This window comes from Triticum dicoccoides, chromosome 5A, assembly GCF_002162155.2.
Source record: "Triticum dicoccoides isolate Atlit2015 ecotype Zavitan chromosome 5A, WEW_v2.0, whole genome shotgun sequence".
Classification (NCBI taxonomy): Eukaryota; Viridiplantae; Streptophyta; class Magnoliopsida; order Poales; family Poaceae; genus Triticum; species Triticum dicoccoides.
This window is the reverse complement of record NC_041388.1, coordinates 95,766,922-95,792,066: the sequence shown is the minus strand read 5'-3', so window position 1 is coordinate 95,792,066 and position 25,145 is coordinate 95,766,922. Positions and strand designations below refer to the sequence as shown.

Here is a 25,145-nt window from a genome sequence, read left to right as displayed (position 1 = left end):
TGTTAGTGGATGTTGATTTACCATAAGTGAAGCCTAGCCTACCACGAGGTGAAGAATGGAAGAGTTTATGTTAATATTGTGTTATATCTTATTTATATGTCTCGAGAGGACCCAATGGATATCCATCGGATTTGGACATGGACACAATTTTTCACCCATGGATTTTTTCATGGGCGGGCAAAGACTGTCTTCATGGACATGGATATGGATTTGAGATTGTTCAACCCGATCCAAACCCGACCCATTGCCGGGTGGTGGAGCAGCGACAAAGGAAAAGGGAGAAATGAGGAAGGGGAGAAAATGGGAAGGATGAGGGTGCGGGGTCCGGGAAGGTTATTGGGTGAGCCCGATGTGTCAGAGTCCTCCGTATCTGGTGTCTGAACTCCCGCAAAGCTCCCCCACTTTTATCTCCTCTTTGTGGGAGAAAATACGTCCAGACCGTGCCGCGGACCGATACAAGGCCGCATTGGATGGCTTCTATGGCCGGGGTGTATGGTTTGCAGGACTGCCTTGAAGATGCCCTTAAAGCATCTCAAGCCATTTTTCTACAAAGTTTATTTATTTATTTTGTTTTCTAATTAACATAGTACCCACACAGATGCTCGTATAAAGGGTTCTAGCCCCTTTTCTTTCGGCTGCCTAATTTGTTCCTAAATTTGTGGCTATCGACTTTCCGCGACCTGCTCTGCCCGCACCATCGGCACCATGCGACTATCTAACCAACTCGTCAACCTCAGCCACTTGCGAGCTTGTCTTCCCCAGATATCGGCCGACTATGATCGACACCACTCGGGCGTTGCCTCTTGCAACCTTATTCTCCTCTGCATTCCAATTTCTCTACAGTCGCTCTCTTTTCTCGACTTTAGCGAGGTGTGTGTGTCGTGGTCGAACCGATGCTTGCTGGGCTCTCTGTTGAGCAACACCCAAATTACTCGAGCCCACAACTCTCCTTCCTTCCCTTCTCTCCGAGTCCCTTGGCATTTTCGAAAAATTCGACGAGAAGCGACATCCCCGACGACCCTCTCCATTGCCGTCATATGGAGGTCCTCCTTCGACGGAGCTGACCACCGTCATCCTGATTGCCTCGACTCACCGCGATAACATGGTCACATGTCGCTCGCCGCAGTCCTGCCTCCCCCACCCCCTCTTTTGTCTGTTGCTGATAAATGTCCATTCCCTCGCGAAAAAATATAAATGCCCATTGACAAGTTGGCAAAGGAAAAAAATGGCGAGTTAGATTTCCCAACCTCACAAGTTGGCAAGGTGTGTTTTGTCAACAAAAAAATTTGTCAAGGGTGTGACCGTGTGAGATCATTGCAGCGCATCATTTTTTAAATAAAACTTGAACTTTATTAATTATAAATAATTGTTACATCGTCCATAAGAAGAGGTACAATATCCTTCATCGGCTCCTCAAACCAATCCCTAGTGGCAGAAAGTTTTGCTAACCTAGCTATTTCATGGGCCATTCTATTTGCTTCCCTATTACAGTGTTCAAATTTAACTCTAGAAAAATCACAAGCCAAAAAGTAAAAAAAATCAAAAACTGCAGCTGCCGCTCCCGCCGAGTGTCCTCCATTTTTCATTATGTTGATCACTTCCATGTTATCTGAGTTTACAACAAGGCGATTACAACCCATCTTCTGTGCTAGGAATAAACCAAATTTAAGAGCCAGAACTTCAGTTGTTAATACATTATCACGCCAGTCAATCCTCCAGTTTCCTCCAATGATGAACCTTCCCTTATCATCTCTCAGGACCGCAGCACTGTACCTCAAAGGAGATCATGATCGAAAACGACATCAAAATTCAGCTTGACAAATCCTCTAGGAGGGATACTCCATCCCCCTATTTTATGAGTTGCCTTAGGGGAGTATGCATTGACATAGTTTGCCGTTATAGCACGAGCCCCCATTGAAGTTTGATTTGCATCCTGTAACTTTCCTTCATGGACCAGTTGACGTCTATCCCACCATAGATACCAAGCTGTAATAGCTATTAACTCATGTGCTTTCTGGATGCCCTTCATGTTTAATTCTTGATCTTTCATAAGGAGTAAGAATTATAGCACCGCCTCTCCCGCGTGGTCAACAATACAGGCTTTATGGATCACCTCTTGTGGACCTAATTTTCCCCAAACTTCTTTTGCCTTCTGACACTGAAAAAAGACGTGTTTTGTATCCTCCGGTCCATTTGAGCAAGAAGGACAAATGGGTGAAACTTTTATATGTCTGTTAGCAAGTGTAACTCGGCATGGGAAGGTACCATGCAGTATACGCCATATGAAAATTTTAATTTTTGCTGGGCAGGATAGTCTCCAAATATTACCCCATATAGGGTTGACATTGGTTCTACCCATTCCGTTTGCGTGTTCTAATTTTTTCCCATGTTGTTGGTTTCGTTCTTTCAAATAAGTTGATCGAACAGTGAACTTACCTTTTTTGTATGGCTTCAACCAATAAAGTCAGGCATATTACGCATGAAAAGTGGAATTGCTAATACCCTTTGAGCATCAATTGGCCATAACGTTTGTGTCACCAAATTTTCATCCCAAGAATTCGTGACCGGGTCAATAAGATCACAGACTTTTGATAGTATTTGTCCCCTTCTATGAGTAATAATTTTCCTATTCGCACAGTTAGGAATCCATGCATCTCTCCATATATCAATATTATGTCCATTTCCAACTCACCAGATATAACCACTTTTCAGACAATTCACTCCAGTCATGATACTTTGCTAAGTAAAAGAGGAGCCCTTTTTTAGATTTGCATTCATTAAATCGCCGTCCGAAAAATATTTAGCTCTCAAGATCGTAGCACATAAAGACTCGGGATTATCAAGTAGACGTTGTGCTTGTTTGGCTAACAATGCCAGATTATAACAGTGGATATCTCGGAACCCCATACCTCCTTGGTCTTTTGGGACGCAGATCTTCCACCACACCATCCAATGCATTTTCTTCGGGTTGTCCTCGTCACCCCACCAAAATTGCGACATCACGTCAATGATTCCCTTACAAGATTTTTTAGGAATTTTAAAGACGAACATGGCATAAGCTGGGATAGCTTGTACAACAGATTTGAGCAAAATTTCCTTCCCACCTGCGGATAACAATTTTTCTTTCCATCCACTAATTTTCATAACAATTCTATCAAAAAGGAATTGGAAACAATTACTTTTGTCCATACCCACATTTGCAGGCAAACTCAAATACTTATTGGTAAGTGCTTCAGTCATAATATTCAAAATTGTACAGATTTGCGCCTTGTCTTCTATCTTGGTATTGGTACTGAAGAATATACTAGACTTCTCAAAAAAATTAAAGAGAGAAAATGAAAAGAGGAGAAAAAGGAAAACGAACAATGAGTCCGGCTCTAGGCATAGAATCTTCGGAGTCTGGCAGCATTCCACGGGTTCGGCTCGCGATTATCGAATGCGTCATGCAGACGGTACACACCTCCAGTGAGAACTTCATCTATGATGAAGTGACCTTCCCACTTGGGTTTGAGTTTGTCTTTTTTCTTTTCTGGCAAGCATAGAACGAGTTCACCAACATTGTAAGTCTTGGCCCACACCTCTCTTCTTTGGTATCTGCGAACTTGTTGTTGATAAAATGCGGAACGTGCTTTTGCAACATCGCGCTCCTCCTCTAGGGCATCTAGACTGTCCTGCCGATCTAGCCTGGTTTCTCTCTCTTTGTAAATGCGCACTCGAGGTGAGTTATGAATAATGTCGCAGGGCAAGACGATCTCCGCGTCGTACATCATGAAAAATGATGTGTAACCGGTAGTGCGATTGGGCGTGGTCCGCAGCCCCCAGAGTACGGAGCGAACTCCTCAACCCAGTGTTTGTCTGACTCTTTTAAAGATCGTACTAGTCTAGACTTAATGCTGCTCAGGATAAGACCATTGGCTTGTTCGACTTGACCATTTGTTTGGGGGTAATAGACGGAGGCATAATTGAGCTTGATGTCCAGGTTAGCACACCATGTTTTCACTTCGTCGGCTGTAAAATTGGAGCTGTTATCGGTGATGATGTTGTGTGGGACACCATAATGGTGTACGACACCGGATATAAAGTCCATGACTGGTCCGGCTTCAACTGTTTTAACTGGCTTGCCCTCTATCCACTTAGTGAATTTATCTACCATGACCAACAGATATTTTTTTTCTTATGGCTCCCCCCTTTAAGGGGTCCGACCATATTAAGCCCCCAGACCGCGAAAGACCAAGTAATGGGAATTGTTTGTAAGGAGGTAGGCGGCATATGGCTTTGATTGGCGAAAAATTGGCATCCCACACAACATTGGACAAGGTCATGTGCATCTGCTCGGGCCGTTGGCTAGAAGAAACCGGTACGGAAGGCCTTACTTACAAGAGTCCGGGCTGCAGCGTGGTGACTGCCAAGACCAGCATGGATTTCAGCCAGGAGATGTCGTCCTTCTTCTTCGGAGATACATCTTTGAAGTACTCCGATAGCATTCTTCTTGTAGAGCTCTCCTTCATGAACCTTGTAGGCTTTCGAGCGACGAACGATGCATCGAGCCTCATTCTGGTCCTCAGGGAGCTCTCGCCTATTATGGTAGGCCAAGAAGGGTTTGGTCCATGGGGCAATTACTGCCATTATTAGATGGGCCGATTTGTGTTGTTTCGGTGGTTGAGTCCCCGATGATATCGATATTGTGTTTGGGATCTTGGCGTATAACCGGATCTGAACTAGAGTTGCCGCTCTCATCCTGCCATACCACAGATGGCTTGAAGAACCTTTTCAAAAAGATGTTAGGTGGGACGGGGTCACGCTTGGCGCATATGCGAGTAAGGACATCCGCCGCTTGATTACTTTCTCGAGCCACATGATGAAACTCAAGTCCCTCGAACCGAGCTGATATTTTGAGTATGGCGTTACGATAGGCCGCCATCTTCGGATCTTTAGCGTCGAAGTCTCCGTTTATTTGAGATGTTGCGAGGTTTGAATCCCCACACACCTCCAGGCGTTGTATGCCCATAGAGACAGCCATTCGAAGTCCGTGCAATAAAGCCTCGTATTCGGCTGCGTTATTGAAGTCTGTGTATAATATTTGAAGTACATACTAGACTATGTCTCCTGTGGATATCTCGTAGATCGTAGCACATAAAGACTCGTGATTATCAAGTAGACGTCATGCTTGTTTGGCTAACAATGCCAGATTAAAACATTGGATATCTCGGAACCCCATACCTCCTTGGTCTTTTGGGACGCACATCTTCCATCACGCCATCCAATGCATTCTCTTTTGGTTGTCCTCGTCACCCCATCAAAATTGCGACATCGCGTCGATAATTCCCTTACAAGTTTTTTTAGGAATTTTAAAGACGGACATGGCATAAGCTGGGATAGCTTGTACAACAGATTTGAGCAAAATTTTCTTCCCACCCACGGATAGCAATTTTTCTTTCCATCCACTGATTTTCATAACAATTCTATCAAAAAGGAATTGGAAACAATCATTTTTGTCCATACCTATATTTGCAGGCAAACTCAAATACTTATCGTTAAGTGCTTCAGTCATAATATTCAAAATTGTACAGATTTACGCCTTGTCTTCTACCTTGGTATTGGGACAGATACTAGACTTCTCAAAAAAAATCCATCAACTGATTTTCATTGCAGCGCATCATTGTTTCGTTGACGGGCGAAAGTGTGAACCGAGACGAGAACGAGGCCGGCCTGGTGCGGGTGCACCCACCATCGCACCGAGCCTAGGTTACCGGCTCGCAGCGGCCACGCGCCCGTACGTCCCCCACGCCCACGCACCAGCTGCCGCCGCCGCCGTCCGTTGATTTATTCTCTTCCAATCCCACCACGCGCGCGTAAATAGCAACGTGTCCGCCTAATTTGCGCCGTTTCGTCTCTTCTCTTCTCCCCCTCTCCCTCGTTTCGGATCAGGAAAGTCTGCGCGTGAGCCAGCCAGCCACCGAGCGAGCGTGTGTGTCCAGGAAAGGTTCAAGATCGCGTCTCTCGGATCGTGAGACCCCACGAGGAAAAATCGGGCGATCGTCGTTGGATTCTTGTTCTGTGGCGCGAGTGCGGATCGGGGGAGTTCTCTGGCGAGTGAAGGGCGAGCGAGGGATCCGGGAGGTTGTTTGCGGAGGAGAGGGATCTGATCTGACCAGTGAGGCGGAGATATGGTTGCCGGGCCGGAGGTCATGCATCAGGTCGTTCCGATGCTGGAGGCGCAGTTCCGCCGGTGCCCCGTCAGAGGGGCCGAGGAGGTCGTCGTCGGGGTCGGGGTCGGGGTGTCGTCGCCGCCGCCGCCGGTCGATTCGCAAGCGCAGGTCGACCTCGAGGTGCCCGATCTGGTGAGTTCTTGACCCTGCCTGGCGATGGTCCCGGCCGGCTCCCCCCTCCCCCTCCCCCGTTCGTTTTCATCTTTAGGTAGGCCGTAGGAGTTCTTGTCACCCGGCGAGACGGGTATGGTAAATCTGATGCTTATCGGTAGGGATCGCTAGTCTGTTCTTCCTGGCGTTATAGGTTTCTTTTATAGGTTATATATCAATCAGAAGCGCCTCTCTTATCTTCTTGCGTAGGGAAATTACGATGCCGACAGGTGTTTAAATGACCTTCCCTAGAATTGGTTCTAGTCTAGAGTACTTGTAATAAGAATTTAAAGGTTAAGCCTTTCTTGTTGCTGTTTTCTAATATCGATGTATCAACTGTTGATGGTAGTTTGGAAATTGGGGGTATAAATGGATGTTGGAATCATTATTGGGTTGATCTGTTTAGCGCGTGGTAATTTTATGCAAATTATGTTCTAGTATGGTTTGGCAGTGCATATTGATTGTTTGCCTATGCAAGATAGTATGATTCTCTGTGTTTTGTTTCTCTGCTGGGCATATTAGAATTATGCTAGTAACTTATTGTGAGTACATTGAATTGTCTGCTTTGGGGATTTGCTACGGCTTTTACTTGGAAGTACAAGGTTGTACGCGGCCTAAGTAGTTGTTTTATCAATTCAGCATTGAAATGTTTGTTTAGTTATCTCCATAGCGCACGCATAAGTAGTTGTTTTTATCAAGTCAACATTGAAATGTTTGTTTAGTTATCTCCATAACACACGCATAAGTAGTTGTTTTCATTAATTAAGCATTGAAACGTTTGTTTTGTTATCTCCATAACCGTATAATAGGGTTGATTTAGACGCTGAACACTTTGAATGACGCTGAACACTTTGAATGATTTGCCATGCGATGGTTAGCAACCCAATTTGTCTTGATCAAACAGTATAAGTGACCCTCTCCCCACATATAGTTTTAGCGGAGGATGTCTGTTCATGACAGCATATTAATTGGTCTCTGCTCAGTGCAGGTCAAGACGCCTTTGGAGACGCTACAGTTTGTCCCCAAGATTAGATCTGGGAGCTTCGCTGATATTGGACCTAGGCGGTACATGGAAGATGAGCATATCAGAATTGATAATCTTTCTGGTCATCTTGGCTCACTATTGCTGTGCCCGTCCCCTAATGCCTTCTATGGGGTATGCATGGCCTTCTGTCATTTTTTTTATCCTACTATGATTCTCCTGCACCATCTGAACTAATTGTGTTATTTGTCAGTAGGTTTTTGATGGCCATGGAGGTTCAGATGCAGCAGCCTACATGAAAAGGCATGCCATGAGGTTGTTCTTTGAGGATTCAGAGTTCCCAGAAGGATTGCAAGAAGATGAATTCTTTTCTGAATCTGTTGCGAACTCAATCCGCAAAGCGTTCTTGAGTGCAGACCTTGCTCTTGCAGACGATTCAGTCATCAGCCGATCGTCGGGAACCACAGCTCTTACAGCTTTGATCTTTGGAAGGTAAGATGAGCATGCAGTCAAAGCCTCTGCAGATGCACTCTGTGATATGATAGACATGATTGTATTGGCATATGCATGCTAACTTTTGCTCTTCTTCCTATCTTGCAGGCAGTTGTTGGTTGCAAATGCTGGGGATTGCCGAGCAGTTCTATGCAGGAAAGGCATGGCTATGGAGATGTCCCGTGATCACAGGCCAACATATGAAGCAGAGCGTCAAAGGGTCACTGAGTGTGGGGGATACATCGAAGACGGCTACCTCAACGGAGTATTGTCGGTGACTCGTGCTCTAGGGGATTGGGACATGAAAATGCCTCAAGGCTCGCAGTCACCTCTGATTGCTGAGCCAGAGTTCCAGCAGACCATCCTCACAGAGGACGACGAGTTCCTCATCATAGGCTGCGACGGGATATGGGACGTCATGACCAGCCAGCAGGCGGTGACCCTGGTCCGGAAGGGGCTCCGACGGCACGATGACCCCGAGAGGTGCGCGAGGGAGCTCGCCATGGAGGCGAAGAGGCTCCAGACCTTCGACAACCTGACGGTGATTGTCATTTGCTTTGCCTCCGAGCTCGGCGGGTGCCTGCGGACTTCGGAGGAGGCGTCATCGAGGAGGATAAGATCTTGCAAGAGCCTGTCTGCTGAGGCCCTTTGCAACCTGAGGAGATTGCTGGAGTCTGATCAGTAGATGATTGCTGTAGGGCTTATTGAGTTATTGCCGACGGGTGTTAGATGCCTCGTACGGCTGCGCTTGCGCAGCCAGCAATTTTGTAGGGCATCCGTCGTTTGTTCGTCGCAGTTTTTTTCTCTCCCTTTTTTTCGTTTCTTTTGTGTCGACTACTGCAGTATTTGGTGTACATACTCCATTGGTTCATGTATCGGTGATCAGTTCGTTAGTGATGATTTATGTCAGTGAGAAACCTCCTCCAAGATTGGTAGGATGATTTTCTGGGCAGGAGTTCTGACTTGCAATAGCAATAGGAGTGCAATATATAAACAGAAGGAAAGAAGTTCTGAGTTCAGACGTACAGGCAAAGCCCCCAAGAGGAGTTCATCTTTGTCCCGAGCCTGATGAGGTGCGGAGGCTTTATACGTACAGGCAAAGCCCCCAAGAGGAGTATTTGGTAAAAGAAAGTTTCAATCTAAATCTATGTATCAGTGGCTTGAATGTGATTGCCTGGATCTCACTACAAGTGGGTGTGGAAAGCTAAAATTCCACTTGATATTTTCTTGTATGTCCTGTGGCCTGTGTGCTGGGCGGCCTGGAATGTGCCCCAACAAAGCCACCTTTGAGAAAGTTGCTGGTAAAAGCTCTTTCTGATGTCAAATTGGCTGCTTGTTTTTCTTGAACACGCAGGAGATCTGTGTATCATTATATGAGGAAGAAATGGGACAAAGAACCCATACAATGCCCACTGAAACACGCTGCGCACGCCTCACCAAAGTTCTTAGTTTACATTCTCGCCTGAAAATCAAAGGGGAAAATGAGGCCCCGTGCACCTGCAATCTCCCAAAGACGCCGCTCATCACCGGCAGTGTCCAGCGCTCTTGCCATGCTTGGAGCTGCTCCGTCAAACACACATGCATTGCGGTGAGTCCAAAGAATCCAAGCACCTAACGCCACCAGGGTATTGAATCCCTTCTTTAGGTGATCAGAGTTGTTTGCCATGCTTTGTCCCACCAATCATCAAACGACGTTTCAGCTGGTTGGGGGGCAAGGTGCTGTAACCCACCTTGACAAAGGATAGAGTACCAAATTTGCCTTGCAAAGAGTACCAAAATTGCCTTGCAAAGTGGCTGCTTGTGCATATCTGTTGTCCTGGAAAGGTATTCAAAAAGCTTTTTTTAGACAAGTATTCAAAAAGTTGAGGACGTTGCAGGAGCTAATTCATTTTGTTATCAGAATAATTAATCCTAATTGATAGTCTACTTAACCCGGCGAATGCATACTTGGGAAATCATCAACGTCAAGCTAAATTAACCAAAGTCAATCAACCTCCATGGCTTATAATACACACACTAGTGCTACAAGAAAAAACAAGTGTCAAGATATTTGTTCAGAAGGGCTATTTTTAAAAAAATAATACATTTTTTAATTAATTTTCATAAATATTACGCTGGATAAAAAAAATTCAAAAATAATACACCGTCGGCCCACAGCAGGCCGATTGGACTCCAGTCGGCCTACAGCTGGCCGACTGGCCCCTGTCGGCCCACCGTGGGCTGATTGCGTCCAGTCGGCCCACTGTGGGCCAACTGGAGCTAATTGGCTCGCTGTGGACTAATTGTTTTTACAAAAAAAGTAGGCATAAAAAATATATGTTTAAAAAAATGTTAATCATGTAATTAAAAAATGTTAAACGTGTATAAAAAATGTTCCTGATGTATACAAAAAATGTACAATATATATGCAAAAAAGTTGACATAAAAATATGTTTTAGAAAGTGTTAAGCATGTATTTAAAAATTGTTAAATGTGTGTATAATTTTTTTCCTTATTTATACAAAAAATATAGAGTGTATGAAAAAAAGTTGACACCAAAAAAATATGTTTGAAAAGTTGACATTTTTTTCAAATACATGATTAAAAATTGTTAAATGTGTGTATAAAATGTTCCTTATCTATACAAAAAATATAGAATGTGTATGAAAAAAGTTGACACCAAAAAAATATGTTTGAAAAAAATGTTCCAGTTCCATACAAAAAGAGCAACCAATCATACTTAGGTCCGTGATGCTCCCATACCGGATCCGGAGCTGGAACATTTTTTTATACACGTTTAACCTTTCATTCCAATACATGAAACATTTTTGTGTACTCGTTGAACATTTTTTCAAATACATGATTAACATTTTTTTCAAACATATTTTTTTGGTGTCAACTTTTTTTCATACACATTCTATATTTTTTGTATAGATAAGGAACATTTTTCATACACACATTTAACAATTTTTAAAAACATGATTAATCCTTTTTAAAACATATTTTTAGTCAACTTTTTTGCATATATATTATACATTTTTTGTATACATCAGGAACATATTTTTTTATACACGTTTAACAGTTTTTAATTACATGATTAACATTTTTTAAACATATATTTTTTATGCCTACTTTTTTTGCAAAAACAATTAGCCCACCGCGAGCCAATTAGCTCCAGTCGGCCCACTGTGGGCCGACAGGACCCAATCAGCCCATAATGGGCCGACAGGGGCCAGTCGGCCAGCTGTAGGCCGACTGGAATCCAATCGGCCTGCTGTGGGCCGACGGTGTATTATTTTTGAAAAAAATTTACCCAGCGTAATATTTATGAAAATTAATAAAAAATGTATTATTTAAAAAAAAATTAGCCAGAAGTCAACCGCGCATGGTTCCATCTACCATTGGAAATCTTGTTTGATCTAGATGTGCTCTAAGCATAGGAAATGTACATATTTTTTTTCATGGAATCGCGAAACATAGGCGCCAGAAATGCACATGCGCGGTCTTAGGTGACATCTAGATGGTTTTAATAAGTTTCATATCAATTATTCAGAGAAAGAGTTACTGCACTTAAGTGAAGAAAAGTTATTTTGCCGATGCATGTGATACAACACTATGAGCATATTCTCACCTATCTCAATGTTGTAAGTGGCGGGGGTGTGTTTTACTGGTGTAGATCGCTTAAAAATGACGTTCCAAGCGCAGCCTATGAAGAATAAGCATGTTGTGACGTACTGTCTCTTATGCTATTTCTGTTGAATGTTAATGATCCAGTTGGGAAAGTATCTTGTATAGCTAGTGCATGTTACCTTTCGAGCTTCAATATTGGATTGATATGAATAAGACAAACGCAGATTCCTGTCCAAAATACAACACAAAATTTAGGATGGTCATCTCAGTGGCGGATTTATAGGCAAGCGCTTAATTCAAATACTTACCTAGTTACCTTGCGTCAAATGTTGGTGGGCAGATGCCTTTGGATTTGCAGATGTCACCTTATTTGAGATGGCGGGTGGGTGGCCACCGCCGTCTTAGGCACGGGTTCAGTAGAGCCCTGCCTGCTCAAACCCGCCGTGCTGTCATCCATAGTTACGTTTGCCCTAATCCATGTGGTTTTATGTTATTTACTCTTGAATATTTAACGTGCTAAAATTTAAATATGTAATTTTAACTGTAGCTTTACCAGCAACAATAATTATCATATGTTGCTAAAAAAAGCTTGAAAATACTTTGCCTTTGGTAATAGAACGGACATGAGACATGCACTTACGTTCGTAGTTGTACAATTCAAAACAGGCTAAACAAGCACAAGCTGAGATCCTTGCAGTAACTAATATCAATGTATGAAACCAACCAAAAGATTACTCAAGTGAAAGGCAGAACGATTCCAAAAAAAGCAAAAGGGAGAAATTAGCATAAAACCATCACAATCGCGGTCGAAATTGCTGAAAACCATCGGTTTTCCCTTTTAGAAAAAACCCATCAGCCCACACGTATCATTAAACAAATAACACTAGAGATGCGCTTAGCATGTTATGCCCAAACTGAAATTTGGGACCCGCTCGACAGAGTCCTAAAAAAACAGATGGTCCACAGTATTTCGTAGGGTAACAGCAAAATATCTCTTCAATATTTTTTGCTAGACGTCTTCTTAACTATCTGAATAAAGTGTTGCTGTGTCATGTGAAAAACATGGCTAACTTCACTCTTGTGCTGCATGAAAAACATTGTATGAAATACTAGTTCAGAAGTGGGCATCCATGGTCCCCTCTACTATTGGAAAGCATGTTTGATCTAAATATGCTATAACGACGTATTTCTTCCATGACGTTGCAATATAAGCTTCTGAATGCAAGGAAGCGCTGAAAAATTAAGTTCCCAATGAAACTGTCCCGGCTCGGTGTTTTGTATAAAACCCCCTTCCCGGCCCTCACTACTCCCATTATTCTATCCTCATCGCTCGCATCTGCATAATCCAACATTATGACCTCATTGTCCGATCTCAAGCACCTCAAACGGCTATACTATCTGGCTACCAACAAGTTCCTGCTCATGGCCACCACCATAACACTAGCAGCCGCCGTCCTCCTCCTACAAGCCGCACAACGGATTGCCCCTATAGACGAGCTTCTTTCCCAACTGCGTGATCTCCAACCCATCAACCTACTCTTGGCTGCCATTCTTCCGACCGCCATGCTTAGAATCTACTCCTACCTCATACGTCATCCTAGAAATGTGTACCTTGTCGATTACGCTTGCTTCAGAACAAGCTACAAGTATCGAGCCCCAAAGGCCACCTTCCTCGAGCATGCACACATCTCACCATTCTTTGGCGAATCTACCACTAAATTCATAGAACGTGTGATTGAGCGCTCTGGCATGGGTGAAGACACATTGGTGCCACCTGCACTTTACTATGTCGAGCCAGACTGTTCTCTAGATGAAGGTCGCAGTGAGGCGGAGATGGTCATCTTCTCGACGATCGATGACCTATTGGCCAAGACGTGCATCGCCCTTGATGCGATCCACGTCCTAATCACCAACTGCAGCCTGTTTTGCCCAGTGCCATCCATCGCCGACCGGATCGTCAACGGGTATGCGCTGCGAGACGACATCCGCGTGATCAACCTCTCCGGAATGGGGTGCAGTGCAGGGGTGACCGCGGTGGGGCTCGCAAAGAACATGCTGCAGATCATTCCTTCAGGATCACATGTGTTGGTGGTGTCCACGGAGACCCTTGGTCCGCAATACTACAAGGGGAATGTGCGTTCCATGCACTTGGGAAACATTTTGTTCCGTGTGGGTGGCAGCGCCATGCTGTTATCGACTTGTAAGCACAAGGCCCGGTTCAAGCTTGCACACGTCGAGCGGACGCTCGTCGGTGCAGATGACGCTGCTTACCGGTGCGTTTACCAAGAGGATGATCCTGAGGGAAACATAGGGCTCACTCTATCAAAAGACCTCATGGCCATCGCCGGAGAAACGCTCAAGGCCAACATGACCGCAATCGGACCGCTCGTCCTACCAACCTCAGAGTTGATCAAATATTTTCTATTTTCCATGGCAAGAAAGGTGCTCCACCGGAGGAAGATCAGGCCATACATCCCTGACTTCCGAATGGCGTTTGAGCACTTCTGCATCCATGTTGGTGGACCAGCGGTGATCGACTCCGTACAGCTTGGCCTCAGTCTATCAGACGAGCATGTTGAACCATCGCGTATGACGCTGCATCGGTTTGGGAACCAATCAAGTGCATCCGTGTGGTACCAGTTGGCCTACATCGAAGATAAGGGCCGAATGCCAATGGATCATGGGCTAGCTGCATCCATCGTTACCCAGTGGATGTCTCCAAAGAAGGTGGTTCAGCTTAGCAAAGCTTTCACCCACAACGTGGACAAACTACAACATGTGAAATCACTATTCTTAACCTAAGAATAAAACTAGCTGAGTGGACCACTTAAGTATTCATCCTTGTAATAATGTGAGTTTGATGTGCCAAACATGATGGACGTTTTTATGGAATTCCTAAACGTTGTTGCCACATATGCATATTTCCTATAGATCAATCAAATGTTCAGAGAAAGAATACTACACGACTTGAGTGAAGCAAAATCATTTTGGTGATACATGTGGTAGTGCCATATGAGCATTTTCTCAGTCATGTGTAAAGTTTGAAAATTTTGAACTACAGGTAACTCATCTACAGCACATCTCCAAGAAGAATAAGCAAGCTACCGCTCATGGTATTTCTGTTAAATGTAAATGTTCCGGTTGGGAAAGAAACCTACACTCGACAAAAGGAACCACTTCTTTTATCAATGTCTAATGTATCTGCTTGGCATCCAGTACAATTACCACTAGTCCAGTCACCTTAGATTACTAAAGTCATCTATCATGTACAGCAAGTGCTTGTTACCTTTCTAGCTTGAAATAGATCGAGGATTGTCGGCGTTCTGGGAACGGGGGTCCCCAGACTTGTCTGCCTGCGGCCTATGGCGTGGCTCAAAGGGGGCCCAGCACGGCCCATCTTCACCAACACAAACTCAAGACCCTCGCGAGGGGCCAAGCCTCGCGGGGCGGACGACGCGGAGCTTCCTCAGGCACGGCCTCATCAGACTGGCTCACGAGGGGGCGGAGAGATCAAGGAGGGGTACCTCACGAGGTGCCCATGGCGCAAGCTATGACGACTCAGGGCGCCAGGCGGGTGCCAGCCCGCGCAGCGTCCTCCTTTCCTCTTTGGTGCAAAGGGGGCAAGCGCAGCCGCGGAGTACCGAGGCATCAGGCAAAGGTTGCCATTTCGGTGCAACGAGACCAAGACCAGGAGGACTACGAGACGGAGGTCATCGTGGAGCCCAAGACGGCGTCATCACCAGAGCTTTGCACAGGCGAAGACTACTTTTGTCAGGATAGCTGATACTTGCTGTCCCCCTTCAAATTAGCCCGCCATTGTTGGCTCCCTTCCCGCTCAATATTTAGGGAGGGGACCAGGGCCTCTATAAATAGGACCAGCCACCCACATAGCAAGGGGGTTCGGTCGGTTGAAAGAAGAAAAGAGAGAGAGAGAGAGAGAAAGAGAGAAAGGTGACTGAACTCCTCCGATCAGTTCATCGCCCTAGCCAAGAACAGACCCTCGCGAGGCTGTTCTTCCTTGTATGGTTCATCATCATCAGCCTAAGAGGCAATCCACCACACCACACACTGGAGTAGGGTATTACACCACAACGGTGGCCCGAACCAGTATAAACCCTGTGTCTCTTGTGTTGTTCTTTTCTTAGTTTGGATCCTAGCATGGCGGAGGGGTGCAGGTAGGAGGAGGCGAAATCTCCGCGCGCACCCCAGTGTTCGAACCTCAAGGGTCTGCCGGAACCCGAAATCCGACATTTGGCGCGCCAGGTAGGGGGTGCGCCAGAATTCGTCTTCCACCGCCCCGTTCTCCTCCGACCGTCACGCCCATGTCTGACGCTCGTCGGGCCCGCGCCGAGCGGCGGGCCGCACTCGCTTCCCGCGTCGCCCAGACGGCCCCTGTCGGCGGGCATCCACGCCGTTCCCCGTCACCTGCCGTCAACGCCGCCACCGGCCCGGCGGGGGATGGGCAGCAAGCATCGTCCCGGCATCTGTCCGTGCGGCAAGGCGGCCGCACCGCAATTCCCACGCTCACCCCAGCTGGTTCTTCGCCCCGCGCGCTCCGCGCGCCCATGGAGCCCCGCAACCTCTCCCCCGTCTATCGCGCTGCGTCAACACCCCCGGTCGTCGCGGCCCTCTTGGGCGGCTCGCAGGCGCCGCCCACAAGTCACCACGCCAAACCGTTCATCCGTCGGGTCAGCGCCGCTTCCACGCGGCAGGGGGCTCCCCTGGATCGGGCGGCGCCCGAGACCGGCCTGACCTTCAGCTCGGAGGACCACCCCTCCAACTCGGCCTGCTCGGGTGCGCTCCCCATGCTGTGCACCCCCACCATCTACCAGGTGGCCGTCGCCAGAACCCTCATTGATGGCGGCGCGGGCCTCAGCATGCTCTCGGTCAAGGCCTTCAATCTCCTCTGCATACCCCAAGAACGGCTGCGACCCGGCCGGCCCTTCTCAGGCGTTGGGGGCGGATCGTCCAGCTCCTTGGGACAGATCCGGCTCCCAGTAACCTTCGGCACCTACGACAACTTCCGCACGGAGCTAGTCGACTTCGACATCGCCCCCATCGGCCTCCCCTACAACGCCATTCTCGGCTACCCAGCGCTGGCCCAGTTCATGGCAGCGACGCACCCGACGTACAACCTCATGAAGATGCCCGGGAGCAGCGGTGTCCTCACCGTGCACGGGGACACCGGGGACGCTCTGCGGGTGCTCAAGCTCGTCTTCAAGACAGCGGCGTCGGCACAGCCCGCCGACTTGGAGGCCCCCGAGCCCAAGGGAGCTGCGCCCGCTAAGAAGAAGCAGCTGTTCACCCAAGACAAGGCAAAAACCAAGCAGATACCCGTCGATGAGGACGGGTCCTCCAACGCCACTTTCACCATAGGCGCCCACCTCAAACCCGAGCAGGAAGAGGCCCTGGTCGGGTTCCTACGCGCAAACAAGAAGGTATTCGCTTGGGAGCCAGACCAGTTGGCAGGGATCCCCAGGAGTGTAATTGAGCATCACCTCAACGTGTGCCCCAACGTGCGCCCTGTGAAGCAGAAGGCCAGGTGGTAGTCCACAGAAAAGCAGGCCTTCATCGTCCAAGAGACCCGCAAATTAGAGGCTGCTAGGGTCATTCGCGAGGTCCAATACCCAGATTGGTTGGCCAACCCTGCCGTTGTGCCAAAGAAGGGAGGGAAGGAGCGCATGTGTGTCGACTTCACCAACCTCAACAAAGCGTGCCCGCAAGATCCGTTCCCGCTCCCTCGCATCGACCAGATCGTCGATTCCACTGCGGAATGCGACCTGTTATGCTTCCTGGATGCCTTCTCTGGGTATCACCAGATCAAGATGGCGGTAGAAGACGTCGAGAAGACAGCCTTCCTAACCCCGTGTGGGGTGTACTGCTACACATGCATGCCATTCGGGCTGCGTAACGCAGGGGCGACCTTTCAGCGGCTGATGCACATCACCCTGGGCCCGCAGCTCGGGAAGAATGTCGAAGCTTACGTCGATGACATCGTGGTAAAATCTCGGGAGGCCAGGACCTTGATACAAGACCTGGAGAAACCTTTGCGAGCCTCAACGCAGTGAACCTACGGCTCAACCCAGAGAAGTGTGTGTTCGGAGTCCCCTCGGGCAAGCTTTTGGGTTTCCTCGTGTCCCACCGAGGCATCGAGGCTAACCCGGAGAAGGTCAAGGCAGTGGAAGACATGAGCCAGCCAAAGACCCTCAGAGAAATGCAGAAGCTCACGGGGCGCGTGACCGCGCTAGGGCGCTTCATCTCCAAGTTGGGGGAGCAAGCGCTGCCTTTCTTCCAGCTAATGAAGAAAAAGGGGGCCTTCGAGTGGACTGAAGAGGCCGACAAGGCGTTCCGGGATCTCAAGAGATACCTGACCAGTCCACCGGTCATGGTGGCTCCGCGCCCTCAAGAGCCCCTGGTGCTTTACCTCGCCGCCACTCCCTACTCCGCCAGCACAGCCTTGGTGGCAGTCAGAGAGGAGCGTCGAATCAAAACCGCAGCAGCGGCCCGGGACGAGGTGGAACAGAAATGGGGAAGGCCCACAGAAATCGCTACAGCAGCTGAGGAGGATCAGCCGCCGCAGAGGGGCGCACCGGAAGCAGAAGAGGCCCCACTCCCAGATGGCCAGTCTCAGGAGTCCTCATTGCCTCAAGAGGCGCCAAGGTCTCCGAAGGGAGCCACCAGCACTGACGCACTCCACCTCGTTGAGAACCCAGTGTATTTCGTCAGCACGGTGTTGCGGGATGCAAGGGCACGGTACCCCATGCCTCAAAAACTCCTCCTCGCGCTGCTGGTGGCCTCGCGCAAGCTGCGGCACTATTTTCTGGGTCACCCTATCAAGGTCGTCTCGTCATACCCCCTGGAGAGAGTGCTCAGGAGCCCCAATTCAGCTGGAAGGGTCGCCGAGTGGAACATAGAGCTGCAAGCATTTCAGCTCGAATTCAGCACAACCAGAGTCATCAAGGGAGCAGCGTTGGCAGATTTTGTGGCAGAATGGACGGAGGCGCCAGGCCTCAAGGCCGATGAGGATCGGTCCCTGTCCCCGGGAAGCGAGGCGCCAGAAGCCTGGGTCATGTACTTCGATGGGGCGTTCTCCAGGCACGGCACTGGGGCTGGGGCGGTGCTTATATCGCCCACTCAGGACAAGCTCTATTACGCCGTGCAGCTCTGTTTCCAACAAGGTGAAAAGGTCTCCAACAACATAGCGGAGTATGAAGGTCTAATAACGGGCTTGAAGGCCGCGGCTGCCCTGGGGGTGAAACGCCTCACCATCAAGGGCGATTCGCAGCTTCTTGTCAACTTCTCCAACAAGGTGTACGAGCCGAAGGATGAGCACATGGAAGCCTACCTTGCGGAGGTCCGCAGGATGGAGAAGCAGTTCTGGGGGTTCGAGTTGCAGCATGTGCCCCGTGGCACCAATCAGGAAGCCGATGACATCGCCAAACGCACGTCTAGGCGGTTACCTCAGGAGCCTGGCGTTTTCGAGGAGCGGCTCTTCAAGCCTTCAGCCCTGCCGTCATTATCAAACACGGCTCAGCCCTGGGAGGAGCTCCCCTAGCCGCCTGCCTCAGGAGCTCCGGCCTGTGGCCCGGCCTCGGGAGCACGCCTGCTCCTGACAATGGAACCTCAGGAGGGATGTTGGATCACGGAGCTCCGGAGCTACTTAACGCAAGGGACCCTGTCGGAGAAAGAGGGGGAAGCAGAGCGAGTGGCACGCGAGGCCACGGCATACTGCATCAAAGATGGAGAGCTCTACCGGAAGCGACCAAACGATGTATCCCTGCGCTGCATCTCCAGGGAGCAAGGGAAGGAACTACTGGAAGATATACACGGCGGAGACTGCGGACATCATTCATCATCACGGACCCTCGTCGGCAAGGCGTTCCGCAGTGGGTTCTATTGGCCCACCGCGCTCAATGACGTCGTGGAACTGGTGAAAACTTGTGAAGCCTGCCAGTTCCACGCCAAGCAGATCCATCAGCCAGCAGGGGGCTTACAGACTATCCCCCTTTCATGGCCATTCGCAGTCTGGGGGCTGGACATCTTGGGCCCGTTTCCTCGGGCGCCAGGGGGCTACCACTACCTTTACGTTGCCGTGGACAAGTTCACCAAGTGGGCTGAAGTAGAGGCTGTCTGCACCATTCCCGCGGGTTCCGCGGTCAAGTTCATCAAGAGCATCGTGAGCCGGTTCGGGGTGCCGAATCGCATCATCACGGACAACGGTTCGCAATTCACCAGTAACATGTTCAAAACATACTGTGCTAACCTTGGAACGCAGATATGCTACGCTTCAGTGGCGCACCCCCGAAGCAACGGCCAGGCCGAGCGGGCAAACACGGAGGTTCTGAGGGGCCTCAAGACCAGGACGTTCAAGAAGAAGCTGGAGGCCTGCGGCAGAGGTTGGTACGACGAGCTTCAGTCCGTGCTGTGGTCCATCCGCACCACTGCGACCAAGCCAACTGGAGAGACCCCGTTCTTCCTGGTCTATGGAGCGGAAGCGGTCCTCCCTCACGAGGTGAGACGTTGCTCCGCGCGGGTCCTGGCGTTCGACGAGGCGCAGCAGGACGCCATGCGGGGGATGGACCTCGTGCTGGGGGAGGAGCGTCGCCGAGAAGCCGCGCTGCGAGCGGCGAGGTACCAACAGGCGCTGCGGCGATATCACTGCCGCAACATCCGTCCCAGGACTCTCGAGGTAGGAGACCTCGTGCTCAGGCGGGTTCTCTCCAGGGAGGGATTGCACAAGCTCTCTCCCATGTGGGAGGGCCCGTTCAAGGTTGTTCATGTTTCCAGGCCCGGCTCCGCGCGCTTGGAGACTCAGGAGGGAGTGCCGGTTCAGAATGCATGGAACATCCAGCACCTCCGGAGGTTCTACCCCTAAAAAGGCCCAGAGCCTGTGAAGCAAGGCGAGTGCCTGTGAAGCTATCGTGTTTTGGAAAAGGCACAGAGCCTGTGAAGCAAGGCGAGTGCCTGTGAAGCTATCGCGTTTTGGAAAAGGCCCAGAGCCTGTGAAGCAAGGCGAGTGCCTGTGAAGCTATCGCGCTTCGGAAAAGGCCCGAAGCCTGTGAAGCAGGGCGAGTGCCTGTGAAGCTATCACGTTTTGGAAAAGGCCCAGAGCCTGTGAAGCAAGGCGAGTGCCTGTGAAGCTATCGCGCTTCGGAAAAGGCCCGGAGCCTGTGAAGAAGGCGAACGCCTGTGAAGCTCGCCGCCCGTGACACTCTCACGTAATAATGAGTTGGGGCTGTACATGCCTCGGAGTCTCAGGAGTGCCGACCTCAGGCCCTGGGGCTCCCTCCCACGCCCAGTGGCAGCACTTAGCTCCGCGCTGGTGAGAAGACGTCGAAGACTAGATTAGGTGCCGGACGCGACTTTTCATTTGCTTTCCGCAGTTGGCTTGTTCCTTCTCATTCGAAGTTTTATTGAAGTTGTTGCCGTTTTTGGCTTGTGGTTCTTCGACCTTTCATTCTCCTGCCTCGATTTCTCTGGTGCAAAGCCTCGCGAGGGGGGGGGCAGCCAGGCGCCCTCGCGAGAGTCCCTATCCTAGTCATTCAAAGGGTTCGTGGCCTGGGCCCCCTGCAGGAGCACCCCTCCAGTCCGTGCCCCTTGGGCACCGTGACACAGACGCAGGGCCTAGGTCGGTCGCCCCCACGGCTGGGGCCGGGAACCATCCACGCGTGGGCACGTAGCCGGAAGGTACAATAAAGAAAGCAAAACGATGATTAACAGCAATAACCCATACACGCCCCCGCGGGACACCACACTACTGTCCTTGTTACGCAGGAAAAAGGAAAATGAAGAACAAATCTGGTGCAGCTCGCCTCGCACCGGCCCGTAGGGAAGCCCGAGCTGCCTCTGGAGCTCAGGCGGACTCCCTCTCGCGCTTCACCAGGGCGCGACGGTGGGCGGACATGCTACCACCTCCCAAGCAGATGCGACGGCGTGGAGGCTGACCATGGCCACCGCTAGAAGAGTCGCCGCCTGAAGAAGAACCGGAGAAGCTTGAGGAACCCTGAGCGCCGCCGGCCGCGCAAGCGCTGCCCTCTCCATCATCACCGGAGCCGGGTTCCCAGGCACGGTCATCACCCTCGGGGCAGCACCCTGCACGGCGACCATCTTCCCCAGACACCCTCACATAGAGGGTGGCATCACCGTCAAACTTGAAGTGTAGGGTGCACCGACGGCCTAGGTCGCGCGCGCGGGCAAACGACTGCCAACCGCGGGCCAGGGCCAGACTCCCGGCTGCGGAGACCTCCAATGAAACCCATGAGTCCCGGCTGCAGCAGCCGTCGGCCTGAAGCTAGAGGCCGCCCAGGGCGCCGGCCGGGAGCTCGCCGAGGAGGAAGCGAGGAAGAGGAAGCCGGGTGCTAGTCGGCTCCGCCGACCACACGACGAACTCCGGCAGCACCTCGGCAGCGCGGAAGCGCGACATGGGGGGACGCGCAGCCGGAGCGCACCCCCTGATCGCAGTAATCCGCCCGCCACCGTGCTAGAAAGCGTCTCCGCAGCCGCGGGGAGCTGCCGTGGTGGCCACAGGATGTTTGCGGGGGCGCCCTCGGCCGCGCTTGGGCGGAGGAGAGGCACGCCCAGCCTGGCAAGCCTTCCCCTTCTCCGCGGCCGAGAACCTCCTCGACGGGGCCATGAAGAAGGAGAAGCGAGGGGAGATAAAACTGGAAGGACGCGCGTCGATCAGTACTTATAGCTGGCGAGGGCCAACCGACGGCCCCCACGATCGCAGGTAATCATGACCCGTTTTTTTGCATGCAGGGACTTGTCCAATCCGTGCAGTTGCCGAGGCGTCGTGGGGAAGTGGAGACGCCCACGTCCAATCAACCGCCACGCGGCGCCCAAGGCCGCAGGCTGTTAGGGCCCGTGGCGCTTCGCTCTTGCCCTTTCGCCTCCCTGCACAGCCAAGTCCGGGCGCGCCTTGGGCCCGGGGGCTACCGTCGGCGTTCTGGGAACGGGGGTCCCCAGACTTGCTTGCCTGCGGCCTGCGGCGTGGCTCAAAGGGGGCCCCAGCACGGCCCATCTTCACCAACACAAACCCAAGACCCTCGCGAGGGGCCAAGCCTTGCGGAGCGGACGACGCGGAGCTTCCTCAGGCACGGCCTCATCAGGCTGGCTCACGAGGGGGCGGAGAGATCAAGGCGGGGTACCTCACGAGGTGCCCATGGCGCAAGCCATGACGACTCAGGGCGCCAGGCGGGTGCCAGCCCGCGCAGCGTCCTCCTTTCCTCTTTGGTGCAAAGGGGGCAAGTGCAGCCGCGGAGTACTGAGGCATCAGGCAAAGGTTGTCATTTCGGTGCAACGAGACCAAGACTAGGAGGACTACGAGACGGAGGTCATCGTGGAGCCCAAGACGGTGTCATCACCAGAGCTTTGCACAGGCGAAGACTACTTTTGTCAGGATAGCTGATACTTGTTGTCCCCCTTCATATTAGCCCGCCATTGTTGGCTCCCTTCCCGCTCAATATTTGGGAAGAGGACCAGGGCCTCTATAAATAGGACCAGCCACCCACATATCAAGGGGGTTCGGTCGGTTGAAAGAAGAAAAGAGAGAGAGAGAGAGAAAGAGAGAAAGGTGACTGAACTCCTCCGAGCAGTTCATCGCCCTAGCCAAGAACAGACCCTCGCGAGGCTGTTCTTCCTTGTATGGTTTATCATTATCAGCCTAAGAGGCAATCCACCACACCACACACTGGAGTAGGGTATTACACCATAACGATGGCCCGAACCAGTATAAAACCCTATGTCTCGTGTGTTGTTCTTTTCTTAGTTTGGATCCTAGCATGGCGGAGGGGTGCAGGTAGGAGGAGGCGGAATCTCCGCGCGCACCCCAATATTCGAACCTTAAGGGTCTGCCAGAACCCAAAATCCGACAAGGATAATAATAAAATGCATATTCTTGTCAAAAACACATCGCGCATTTTGAAAAGTCATCTCAAAGCTTTGTGCCGAACGTGGATAGACAGGCGCCTTCGGGTTCGCAAATGCCACCTTGTATGGGACAGCAATCTACTTGGGCTGTTACAGAAGTGATTCGCTTTACTCTTGGGAATATAAAAATTATATTTTCATATTTAATTCAAGCGAACTGTAATTAACTTATTATGTACAGAAGCTGAGAAATTACAGTACACACTTGCCTGGAAGGGGTCTCCGGGAAATAATGCAGATCGATGAGAAATCTCATCTTCCTGCTGGTTGATCAATTGAAGCTTCGCGTTGCCCTTGCAGGCCTATTAATTTCATTGTTCTTGAACTCTGCGAATTGGTTTTGCAATGAAGATATGAAGGAGAGGTCGTCTTCATTCAGGCTGGTGGCTGCTCTTGGACCTTTGGTCGAACAGGTGGTGGGCGGTGAAAGGAGGTCGGCCGTCACCCGGCACCAGAGCCAGACCCGCCACTCGTGTGGAGCCTGTACGTGCCGATGTCCGAGCCCGTTGCCGCAGCGATCGCCGGATGTGAGCAGAGGGCACACAGTTGCTTGTGGAGAGCAACCACACCATCGCGTCGTAGCTCGGGTTCTTGGCCGTGGCGCGCTGGTCGGGTTCGTGGTCGTGGCGCGCTGGCTGAGCCCCTGCGTCCTGGTCGGGTTCCTGACCGTGGCGCGCTGGCTGTCCCAGGGCAAGGATGGGCGGCCAACAGGGCGTCGCGTCGCGGGAGGGCCAGTGTCAGGACTGCAGCGGGAAGTGTTATTTCTTCAGTTAGTGCTAGTTGCGGCTACAGATAACGATTCAGTAGATGGAGGGTTGAGATCGAGCCTCGCTTTACCGTTCTCTGTCGACCGTTAAATGTCTACTGTTCCGTTTCAGTCGTTACTGTTACGTTTCACCTGTTGCCAGGAGGCTTTCCACCTATAAAGGCAGCCGGGTTGTGGCTGGCCAGAGCATGGAATCTTCTCTATGAATTGCCTATATGGCCAACTACTCTACAGCTAATACACACACAACCCGATCTTGGTGAACTTTTCCCCAATTCGTCTTCCATCTCTCTCTCCTTCTTAATCATTTCTATAGCTTGTTCCTGACAAATTGGTATTCAGAGCAAGGTTTTTCCTCGGCCACAAAATTTTTCGTCCATAGGGAGAGTAATCCCACCCAATTCCCTCCCCGTGAGTAGATCGGAACCGAATTGAGCCGGAGCGGTGCGAGTGGCCGCGATCTGTACCAGGGCGGCGTTGGAGGCGGCGATCTGTACCAGGGCGGCCTTGGTGGCGGAGAATTGCTCGGCTGCAAACCAGTAGAGCGGAAAGGTTGCTGGGGAACAATTCCCTGGTGGTAAAATTCCTTGTCTATCACTGGTTCGTGCAGCTTTGGCGGAGCGGAGCAAGAAGACGGCAGGATCTGAGCAGAGAGCCGGGTTACCGAAGTATTTCGATAGTAAAATTCCTTCTCTCTCCCTCAGATCAAGGTGATGGGGCGCGCCAAGACCATCGACGAGCCTGATCTACAGGAACTATTGTCTCTTCGAGACGACATGGGGCTCGTGCAGTAAGACCAGTCACAGATGCAGACGGATATGGCAAAACTGCATGATGAGGTACATTCTATCAGTTCCAAACAAGGGGATATATCTGTGCAGATGGGCAATGTAGAGCAAGTGGTGATGGACTTAGGCAAACAGCTCTCCACGATCAATTCAGTTTTGCAAGTATTAGTGAAGGCACCAACAAATGGAAGCACTACTGAAGTCCAATCAAGCTCTCAACA

The 25,145-nt window shown here is 50.4% G+C and overlaps 1 protein-coding gene and 1 pseudogene across 1 annotated transcript; both read left to right on the top strand.

Annotated features, from left to right (window-relative positions):
- The first annotated feature begins 5,816 nt into the window (after positions 1–5,816).
- Positions 5,817–8,785, top strand: LOC119299690 (probable protein phosphatase 2C 2). The gene is made up of 4 exons (XM_037576855.1): positions 5,817–6,341; positions 7,348–7,515; positions 7,598–7,833; positions 7,942–8,785. The coding sequence occupies exons 1-4, from the start codon at positions 6,168–6,170 to the stop codon at positions 8,516–8,518; spliced, it is 1,155 nt and encodes a 384-aa protein (XP_037432752.1). The 5' UTR covers positions 5,817–6,167; the 3' UTR covers positions 8,519–8,785.
- Positions 8,786–11,780: 2,995 nt separating this feature from the next.
- Positions 11,781–14,390, top strand: LOC119299689 (annotated as a pseudogene).
- The last annotated feature ends 10,755 nt before the right edge of the window (positions 14,391–25,145 follow it).